The sequence below is a fragment of the Dreissena polymorpha genome, chromosome 4, assembly GCF_020536995.1.
Source record: "Dreissena polymorpha isolate Duluth1 chromosome 4, UMN_Dpol_1.0, whole genome shotgun sequence".
NCBI lineage: Eukaryota > Metazoa > Mollusca > Bivalvia > Myida > Dreissenidae > Dreissena > Dreissena polymorpha.
The window spans coordinates 70,041,456-70,053,643 of NC_068358.1; the positions used below are offsets into that span (position 1 = coordinate 70,041,456).

General features: G+C 34.7%; 1 protein-coding gene across 12 annotated transcripts in view; it reads right to left on the reverse strand.

The window, feature by feature from the left end:
- Positions 1-1,649: 1,649 nt before the first annotated feature.
- The window catches only part of LOC127875903 (endophilin-A2-like), a 51,305-nt gene continuing 40,766 nt past the window's right edge, over positions 1,650-12,188 (reverse strand). For 2 of the 12 annotated variants that reach the window (XM_052420653.1, XM_052420652.1), the window contains one exon: positions 1,650-6,268. In XM_052420653.1, the coding sequence (XP_052276613.1) occupies positions 6,066-6,268 (203 nt within the window). In that variant the 3' untranslated portion in view covers positions 1,650-6,065. The remainder of the gene's footprint in view (positions 6,269-12,188) is intronic. The other 10 variants (XR_008047507.1, XR_008047504.1, XR_008047505.1 and 7 more) reach the window with 10 other exon arrangements.

Here is a 12,188-nt window from a genome sequence, read left to right on the forward strand (position 1 = left end):
GGTACTAATCAACACGTTTTGTCGAACTTTGAATATAAAAAAAAAACAATCCAATTTCAATAACTCATAGAAAATTTGTTAAAATTGATTTGTGATTCCACGAATTATCATTAAAGGACCAATGCCATTCTAACATAAAATCATTAAATTACAATATGTTAAAATATTCAATTTCAGTAAAAATCACTAAATCTAAATCGAACGAGCACTAAATAAATATCTGGCTGCTTAGTGTTATTAATGTCAAAGTATAGAACTATCTTGATTTATGTCAAGGAGAACCCATTATATGAGCTGAATGCCGATGGAAGTACTTCCACAGGGTTGTAGAAAGACTCTTTACCCCCATGTTTAACTCGTCACAAACACGTTTTATTATAATTGTTCGGGGTAATTTCTGTCATTGTTTGTTATCTGATACATGTACTTGCGTAATACACGTGTTGTACTAGGGGTATGTGTTTGTGTTCAACTACATGGCTGCTCATATGATCGACCAGTCCGCAATATTCGCATCGCACACACTGCTTTTTCTGTACTATAAGAGCAATTAGATTTTTATCGATCATATGGTCCGAAAATAAATATGCAAAATAAATGATCGCATACTTACGTGTGCAGCACGAGGAAACCAAACAATAAGTGTCAGCGCGCGTTACAGATGAATTATTTTAATGCAACTTTGTAGAAAATGTCTTGAAACAACAATGTGCGAGATTTGCGCGATTTCAAATGGTTGCCGTGTTTAGCTCGCCGAAGAACAACGTGCTTGATAGTGAGCTGGTGGTATTGCCTTTAGTCCGTCGTGCGTCTGCCGTCCTCAAGATTGATTGGACATGTGAACACTAGAGGTCGCATTTATTGCTCTAATCATCATGACACTTGGTAAGAGCATTTGTCCCAATGAAATCTTGGTAAGAGCATTTGTCCCAATGAAATCTTGGTAAGAGCATTTGTCCCAATGAAATCTCTGTCGATTGCGTAACGGTGTCATATAAGGTCAAAAACCCAAAATCAGAACCTTTCGTATGATAATAATACTTCAGTAGTGTTCAGTAGTAAAGGTAGTGTTATCTAATTTATATATTAAGTGTTACGAATAGGCTTTTGTATGTTTTTATCATCTAATGTTACAGAAAATAGTTGGCAAACTAAGTTAGGAATGGTGTTAAATGTAGTCTGTGTACCTGTCCGTCACAGTAACTTAAGGTTTTCCTCTTAAATTCAAAAGCATTAAATTTAAACATTGAATTCACAGGCAGTTACTGGCATAGATCTTTCTTAAGAAAATGCTGAATCATCACTCTACACTTCATGATTCTAGATTTTGCATGTGTTAAATATTCAGATGTTATCACTCGTTTCTAAATTTGTACGTTATCCTAATTGAATACAAACAGAAATCCCCATGTGGACTAAGCGCTTACAACCTCCAAGTAATTAGTATAATGTGTATCATAAAAATTGCATAAAAGGTGAAATATTCACTTGTAATATCATTGATATGTATTATTTTTTTCTGGTACCCAGGTACCTTCACACAACAGCTATATAGTGTGACCTGCTGTCACCACTTTGACAAAGTTCTACTTTTTGTTAAAGGATTTCCACTTCTTTTATCTCACAATTTATATTAAACAAAACACACATATTTGCATAATTTATCTAATATATCATACAATTTTATAAATATTTACGATTTGACATTTTTGACAGTTTAAAAATCTGTAGCAATACATGACATAATATCAAGACTTGCTTGGAAGAACACTAGTGTGCCTTCAAGAACTACTCAATATTGAGACTTGCTTGATAGAACACTAGTGTGCCTTAAAGAACTACTCAATATTGAGACTTGCTTGATAGAACACTAGTGTGCCTTAAAGAACTACTCAATATTGAGACTTGCTTGATAGAACACAAGAGTGCCTGAAGAACTACTCAATATTGAGACTTGCTTGAAAGAACACTAGAGTGCCTTGAAAACTACTCAATATTGAGACATGCTGGATAGAACACTAGTGTGCCTTAAAGAACTACTCAATATTGAGACTTGCTTGATAGAACAATAGTGTACCTTGAAGAACTACTCAATATTGAGACTTGCTTGATAGAACACTAATGTGCCTTAAAGAACTACTCAATATTGAGACTTGCTTGATAGAACACAAGTGTGCCTTAAAGAACTACTCAATATTGAGACTTGCTTGATAGAACACTAGTGTGCCTTGAAGAACTGCTCCATATTGATACTTGCTTGATAGAACACTAGTGTGCCTTGAAAAACTACTCAATATTGAGACATGCTTGATAGAACACTAGTGTGCCTTAAATAACTACTCAATATTGAGACTTGCTTGATAGAACACTAGAGTGCCTTAAAAACTACTCAATATTGAGACTTGCTTGATAGAACACTAGTGTGCCTTGAAAAACTACTCAATATTGAGACATGCTTGATAGAAAACTAGTCTGCCTTCAAGAACTACTCAATATTGAGACTTGCTTGATAGAACACTAGTGTGCCTTGAAGAACTACTCAATATTGAGACCTGCTTGCTAGAACACTAGTGTGCCTTAAAGAACTACTCAATATTGAGACTTGCTTGATAGAACACTAGTGTGCTTTCAAGAACTACTCAATATTGAGACTTGCTTGACAGAACACTAGTGTGCCTTGAAGAACTACTCACTTTTGAGACTTGCTTGATAGAACACTAGTGTGCCTTGAAAAACTACTAAATATTGAGACATGCTTGATAGAACACTAGTGTGCCTTAAAAAACTACTCAATATTGAGACTTGCTTGATAGAACAATAGTGTGCCTTGAAGAAATAATCAATATTGAGACTTGCTTGATAGAACACTAGTGTGCCTTGAATAACTACTCAATATTGAGACTTGCTTGATAGAACACTAGTATGCCTTGAAGAACTACTAAATTTCGAGACTTGCTTGATAGAACACTAGTGTGCCTTAAAGAACTACTCAATTTCGAGACTTACTTGACAGGACACTTGTGTGCCTTCAAGAACTACTCAATATTGAGACTTGCTTGATAAAACACTATTGTGGATTCAAGAACGACTCAAAAGTTAATTAACATCAACAATGGAACAAGGACAATGTGGTGACAAAACAACAGGATCTGAAGACGACGTTACTGACAATATAACAACACAAATATTGTTCATATGAATGAAGATCCTTATGCCCAATAAAGTTTGCTATTATAGAATACAAATGATTACAAAGTGTAACAGTGATACACAACTGGTGCAGTATTTTTTTATTTTAAACCTGAACATGTTTTAGCATGCTTTCTCATTAAATAAAAAAATCAATTCACAGTGCCAACAAGAATATCAACCACCAATCATTCAAAATTGGTTGCAGCAAAAATATATTTCTTTATAATCATTTAAAAGAAATTGAAACCCCAAAATTGTGGGAATATATTTTCATGGCGGAAAAACAATTCAAGCGCAATAATTCTGCTAAAACATATTGCAGCAGATATTCCTTGCATAACAATCATTGACGCATTTAGGTCATTCAACTGTGCAGGTTTGAGCAAGATCCACCAAGAGGATCAATAGGAGTTGACAACAACTTTTTTTAAACTACATTTATGTTATATTTTGTGGAAAAAACAGACAAAAGGCAATAATTCAGCCAAAACTTGCCCCAGCTAAAAAAAAAATTTTCAAGATCATATCAATGTTATGGTATGTCATCTGTGAAAGTTTGAGTGAAATCCAGCAAGTAGTGAAAGAGGAGTTAATGCATTTAAAATGCACAAAATGCGCTAAAGAATACACTGTTGAAACGACTATTGATGAAATTAATCAAATAATATATGACTGTATTTTTTAAACATAATTACATACACAAATCGTAAATAAGCATCAAAGTTTGCATTTGTGGAGTGGAAATTATGCATAACAAAACAAGTGTACATTTGTGGAGAGGATTGCTGCACTGCAATGCCCGAATCCCTACCACATGCAACCCAGGAACACGGCCCACACCATCACTGCAATGTGGTCTGTACAAAACTATGCAGCCATTTGTTAAGAAACTGTTACACTGCAGGAGATTCAATTACACACACAAACACACTGATATAATATACTACTTTCAGAATAGGCAGTTGGAAAACAGAAAATCAAACCCGCGTAAATCCATCTGTAAGTTTAACATGTAACAGGGAAACAAACAAAATATGCAGTACATAATCTCACTGTGTTTACATATTATAGACAGGTTAGACTGATAGTGGAGACAGAACAGTGAGACTTGAGAAACTAGACTAGTTATAGCTGGGCTATAAGGCAAAAAGCCACATTCTAGATTCTAAAAATTGAAGTAAAATAGTTACTGTATAAACATCGGGACCTGCAGGTATTTGGTGAAAATATAATTCTATATCATTCTTCATATTGGGAAACATAAAAAATATGATTTTTTAAGTTTCAAAAAATGTGGAACAGTGTCTGCCAGTTTGAATTACAATTTCGTCAGCAACAAAAGGACACTACATGTAAATAGACAGTTATCTGAGGAAATTGCAGTGTATGAGCTAACTAGAGAAGTTGGGAATGTTTCATTATAAATCTGCAACTCATTTCAGAAGAGTTGGCCCCATCACAGTATCTTATACATTTTTAGTCTGTAACAATATATATGTCATTCTTGCTGTTACAAGCTATAATGAACTGCAACTTCACTGTTTTATAATGGTCAAATACAGACAACTTATTAAATTGAACCTCAGGAATGAACAATCTGTAGTCCAATAAAAAAATATAAGACAGTATTTAACATACAAGTTTCATAAACAAATGATTACCAGTTAAATCAATTTATATATAAATATAAAAAATAAAATAAAAATAGAATATTAAATTATTAACAACTGATATTAAAGCAAAAAGTTATTTCCATGGTGATAATAATAATTAAATTCAAAATGTGTTACATAATGATGATTAAATGTTTAATATGTTAAATTGTGGTTTATTCATAACTAAACATGCATTGTAAATCACACTGCAATTAAATGCCAATTATAATTAATTTGATGTATTTCTTCTTCGCATATTTTGAAAGCAAAATTGATGTAAGCAAAATTGATGTGTTGTTTTAAATAATCAAGTGTCCAAACACACACAGAAATTATGGTAAACAAATAATATAACTATCAGATCCAAAAGAACAGGTTTTACACAAAAAGCATTCAAACAAGCAAAAGAAAAACCAGAAATGCAAACACAGATTTAATGTGATTGCATTCCAAAGTCAAATAACATACTTTATGGTATTAAATGAAACAGTGGTAAGTTAACAAGTCCAATTCAAGAAAATATGGCAAGTGTTTAGATTAATTCTTAAGCTAACAGCATCACCCTCAACTTAAAGAAATGCCACATAATTGAATTTCTTTGTTTTTAAACGATGAAACCCGTATACCAGACATAGCTTACTGCTAATGAATTGTTTGTATAAAATGCATTGATTTTTAAACAATGTAGAAGGGCAAGAATGTGATTTTATAATCAGGACACAATGGACAGATGACAACGAAACTAACCCACAGCTGATCTAATCCCAATTGAACCAGAATCAGCTACTGACTGAGGGAACCCTCCTGTCCCAATGACAATATATAAGGTATATGTATTCTTTAAAACTGTAGGGTCCTGATGGCCCGATGACAATGTATGGCATATGCTTTGGTCTCCTAAAAAACTTGTTGAATGTTGCATTTAGAGTAATCAACAAAACGTTCTTGAATAAAATAGAGATATTACCATCAAGAGGTCTTGTTTCAAAACAATAAATAACTGGTTCTGCTCAACAGAATACAAATACAAACTAACAATAAATATATCATACAAATGCAGACATTAAGTACGAGGAAGAATATCTTCAAAGCTATTGTAAACACACATACATTGCATGAAGTGTTCTATTTCAATGAGGCAGTTCAGACCGGAGCCAGGTGAAGCAGCAACTGTTAGGCCAAAGCAGCATGAAAACAAGCCTACAGGTAGAGTAGCCCCTAGGGCAAGGGCACTACAACTTTTACATAGTTTATTGGAAAGAAGCCCTTTTTGCCCCTAACAGATCCCTCGAACCAGTTCTCGTCTATCTGAGCAATGAGTGTGATGATGTCGCCCTCCTGGAAGCCTAGTTCACCCTCATTCTCGGGCTCAAAGTCGTATAGGGCCTCTGCACATGCCTCCTTCTGAACCTTTGCAGAGTCTGCAAAAACAACAACCAGGTTACATGAATGGCAAATATTATGTATTATGGATTATTTTTATCTGAGAAAAATTGAACAAGAAAGCAAAATGAAGTGATTTATAAATAAATTAAGCACATATAATTCCTTTCTTCCCCATGTTTCCTCAGGTTAAAATTCTGCAGCACCCTTTATAACACTTAGTGTTAGCTGTTTACAAAAAAACTGCACACACCTGTTAATCTAATTAGAACCTAACAAAAAACTGCACAAACCTGTTATACTAATCAGTCAACATATTAAACACAGGTCTGGAATGTCTACACTTTGTTTCGGAATTGAAAACAATCAAGGGAAGGCATTCCAATTAGGCATGATACTTATCCATGTAATGAACAAAAATGTATATTCAAAACTCACATACCCGGCCAAGACGTGCAGCCAAGTCTTTATATTTATATTTTTAACGGATTTTGTTTAATATTACATATGCACATTTAAAAATGGGGTTGTTTAATATTACATATGCACATTTAAAAATGGGGGCTTATTTACAATGAATGCTACTGCTACTACTACTACAACAAAAGCAATGCTTATTTAAATAATAATTCCTAAAAAGTGACAACTTCTACCACAAATTCTACCACAACTAATCCAGCATATTTGTTGAATCTACAATGTGTATGTTTCTCTTATTTTACAACAACCTGACAACCTGAAACATTATGCGTAGAACTTTGTGCTTTTGTTTATTCTAACACACATTATGCTTAACAGAACAGCTTTCAATTACCTTTGTCAGAATTGTATTGTCTCAATATCGACACTTATTTACGCACATGCATTAACCCTTTGAGTGCTGGAACCAGATTTTGAAGACCTTTGCAAACAGTTTGGATCTTAGAAAAATAATCAAAGAAAATGCTAATTTTAGAAATTCAGCAGACGACATTTTAGCAGACGACAAATTTCCCAGCATGCAAAGGGTTAAACCCTTATTTACAGAGCATGGCCCAATTATATTACAAAAATATGATCACATTTTGTAAGATTGTCATATTGCATTTTCATATATTATTTGACTGAATCAAATTTATTGATTTGTTGATCTACTTTTCTACCCAGTATAGCCAGTAATTTAGATTCATATTTTTGTTGACATTACATTTTGTTGATTCATAAAATCTGACGTTATTGTTTGATCTTAAATTCAGAGATTTTGTTAATGTCTGATATAAGACTTTGTACATTACTTGGTCATTTGTTTTCAATATTGAGAAAATCCACAACAATTCAGAACAATTTAATATCACTGGTTTCTCAGTATTTGTGGTAAGTTCATGAGGAACAAGATAATAAAGTAATGCAAAATGTATTTAATCCTGAGAATGAGGCTAAACAATTAAGATACCGTAACTGTTACTTAGCTCTTCCCCAAGAATGTTGCTGAGTCAATATTGCAAACTGATATCATGTCATGTTGTAATGTTTGCCCTAATGGCCTGTGATTACAGCTGAAACATTAAATTTTACCATAGTTTCTTGACAAACATTTATATTTATCAATATTTTTTCATATATTTTTTTAAACCAGCTTATAATATTTTGATATTTTCTAAAACACCAACAATATGGGAAATTAGTGCACATTTAATGAGATTGGACACCAGGTGAATGAACACGTGCTGCAACACACCACCCACCACCTGGCCATATACAATATAAATTTTTGGTAAAACTAGAGCTATGTCACAGACGTGACTATTACCCCCACATGCCGCATTGACACATAATATTTTGCATGTCGTCTTCACAAAAAACAGCAGACACCATGCTGAATGTTAAAAAACGCACTAAGTGACCCCATGACCTAGTTTTTGACCCAGAAAGGCCCATGTTCTAACTTGGCCTTAAGATCATCTCCATACAACTTCTGACTGAGATTGGTGAAGATCGGATGTAAACTACTTGAATTAGAGAGCGGACACCATGCTGAATGTTAAAAAACGCACTAAGTGACCCCGTGACCTAGTTTTAGGCCCGGAATGGCCCATGTTCAAACTTGTCCTAGAGATCATTTAGATAAAACTTGTGACCAAGTGTGGTGAGGATTGGATGAAAACTATTTGAATAAGAGAGAGGACACCATGCTGAATGTTAAAAAACGCACTAAGATACCCCGTGACCTAGTTTTTGACCCGGCATGACCCATATTCAAACTTGACCTAGACATCATTTAGATACAACTTCTGACAAGTTTGGTGAAGATCGGATGACAACTTCTTGAATAAGAGAGCGGACAACATGGTGAGGTTTAAAACACACTAAGTGAACCCGTGACCTAGTATTTTACCCGGCATGGCCCATGTTCGAACTTGACCTACACATCATCTAGTTACAACTTCTGACCAAGTGTGGTGAAGATCGGATTTAAACTACTTGAAATAGAGAGCAGACACCATGCTCAATGTGTAAAACATCCTAAGTGACCCTGTGACCTAATTTTTGATCTGGCATGGCCCATGTTCGAACTTGGCCTTCAGATTATCTAGATAAATCTTCTGACCAAGTTTGGTGAAGATCGGATGAAAACTACTTGAATAAGAGAGAGGACACCATGCTGAATGTTAAAAAACGCACTAAGTGACCCCATGACCTAGTTTTTGACCCGGCAAGGCCCATGTGTTAACTTGGCCTTAAGATCATCTAGATACAACTTCTGACCAAGTTTGGTGAAGATCGGATGAACACTACTTGAATTAGAGAGCGGACAACATGCTGAGTGTTTAAAACGCACTAAATGACCCAGTGGCCTAGTTTTTGACCAGGCAAGGCCCATGTTAGAACTTGGCCTAAACATCATGAAGATAAAACTTCTGACCAAGCTTGGTGAAGATCGGATGAAAACTACTTGAATTAGAGAGCGGACAACATGCTGAATGTTTAAAACGCACTAAGTGACCCCCTGAACTAGTTTTTGAATTGGCAAGGCCCATGTTCAAACTTGGCCTAGACATCATGTAGATACAACTTTTGACCAAGTTTGGTGAAGATCGGATGAAAACTACTTGAATTAGAGAGCGGACACTTAATATGGACCGACAGACAGACAGACCGACCGACAAGTTCACTCCTATATACCCCCTAAACTTCGTTTGTGGGGGTATAATAACAATTATTTTGTTGCTTGTTTTGCTACTCGTAATTCTTTTATAGGCAATTTTAGATCTGATTGTCCTTATTATTTTCTGATTAAATATGTAATAAACAAGAGCTGTCAGAGGACAGGGCGCTCGACTATTTGAGTGCTTGACAGTATTTTTTTTGGGGGGGGGGGGCGGATTCTGGGGTGGGGCATGGGGGATGATTTGGGTGGAGTGCATTGTGGTTTGTCAGGTTAGTGATGTTTTGTCAAAGTATGAATCAAATGTGATCATAAATAAAGAAGTCATGGCAATTTAAGCAAAATGTTCAATTATCTAAGTATAAAAGGGGCCATAATTCTGTCAAAATGCTTAATACAGTTGTCTGCTCTTGTTTATAGATTGGGGTCATGTTGGTCAAGAAGTATGCAAAATATAAAAGCAATATGTCAAAGGACATAGGATATTTGGGGAAGTACGCAAACTTTAACATTTATCTGCATATTCTAAGTATAAAAGGGGCAATAATTCAGTCAAAATGCTTGATACAGTTGTCTGCTCTTGTTTGTAGATTGGGGTCATGTTGGTAAAGAAGTATGCAAAATATAAAAGCAATATGTCAAAGGACATAAAAGCAATATGTCAAAGGACATAGGAAATATTTGGGGTAGTACGCAAACTTTAACATTTGCACGCTAACGGGAACGCCGACGCCGGGGTGAGTAGGATAGCTCCACTATATATATTTCACATATAATAGTCGAACTAAAAAGGCTTTTAAATTATTGCAAGCTTTACTCTACCCCAAAAAGCCCCTATCAAATATATAAGAGTGTGAAAATATATTTTTGTACATTGTATTGTGCGTTAAGTTTATATGTGAAGTATATTTTATAATTTAATCCAAATGTCTGTTCGTCACAGCAGTATTAAGATTGATTTTACATTCACTTGACATTTGACCACAAATGAAGAAATGTGGTCCATGATCCTCATTGCACTGAATGTGTATCATTTTCAAGTTATTTAAGTATTTGGCAATATTCTGTATTTATTAACGGTCATCTTGCATTTGACCTTTGGTGAATAAAATGTCATACATAATCGTTTTAATCACTGTTAATGTGTGTAAACATGATCTTGGTTGATAGTCTTATAAAGTTATTACAATACTTTGTTTTATTCTGTCTTTTATTAACAATGAAGGTTGACCTGACCTTTGACCTCTGGAAAAAACAGACAGCCATGCATAATCCTCTATTTGGGCTACCAAGTTTCATCAAAGGATCTTCAGTACTTTTTAAGAAATTAAAGTATCCAGTTTTTTGGACAGATGGAAAGCTGGACAGACGGACAGGACGGACAGCAAACCTATAACACCATTCAATGACATCCATAGGGAATAAATAATATGGTTTTGCACGTAATTTTCTGATCTCAATCCTACTGACATGGTTGACCTATTACTTTCTACATTTAGTTACACCTCACCAAACTTACACATTTTTATCATAAAGTCAAGAACATGTGTATTAATAAACAATAGCAATAACAACACAGCACAAGAAGGGCTTACACTATCTATTATCTGATCTATTATATAATCATGGTAATAGAAGGATTTATATCATTTGACATTGTAGCTTACTAAAAGTTTGAGTAAATAAAGTAAATCTTGAGTAATTTAATAGTCAAAGTAAGTCACAATAACTGCAGGCGGTGCAGTCTGAGCAGAACCAATTTTACATCCATAGACACATGCAGTGTACAACCACAGCACACGTACAAGAACCTTACACAGTGGCCTGGACACCCGACCTGCAGGGGGTAACCAATACATGTGACAATGATACACCATTCCATACAAGTCAAGACATTGTGAGGCTATCAATGTTTAAATAACATGTATATTATTTACTGATGCTGGAATTATCTTGATGTAGTAAATGTAAGTCTTAAATTTAAGACGATTACTGTCAATAAAGGATGGTATGGAAACAACCAGAAATATACAAATACATCTTAATTCTGATAAAGACCAACTCGATTTTAAGACCACCCCGCTACTCTGTATTAAGACATTTTAAGGTGTTCTCCACGTGTCCTTTCAAAGTCTTTTATCATTGTTCAATATTTCATTTCAGTCTCTTAACAACCTTTGGTTAAAATCTGAACTTAAAAAATGTATTACCTAATTAGGCTTGGCACAAGGAAAATACAAAGAGCAATAACTCTAAATATATCAAAACAACCTCATACAACAATATTAATTAAATACAACAAGCCAAGTAAATAACAGCTTTAACTGGTACTTATTTATTTATGTTGCTTTCTGTTTAACTTGGTGTAATGAGAACAATAATGATTAATTGCCATAAAAGATCAGAAGTTTGTGGACACTGGTTTGCAGAAACTGGTTTGTGGATACTGGTTTGCGGACACTGGTTTGCGGACACTGGTTTGCGGACACTGGTTTGCGGACTCTGGTTTGCGGACACTGGTTTGCGGACACTGGTTTGCGGACACTGGTTTGCGGACACTGGTTTGCGGACACTGGTTTGCGGACACTGGTTTGCGGACACTATTCTTATTTTTCCCACACAAAAATTTTTTTTTGTGAGACCTTTGATCTCCAAGCAAGACCTTGACCTTGACGGTAGCCATATGGATAGTGCAAGCAACAAAACATCTCAAGCAGGTTTAAATTTGTGTAAAGTTATATATAATTATATATATATATAATTTTGTAATAAACAGATTAGTAGGAGAAAAGAACAAGCCCTATCTAGACAAT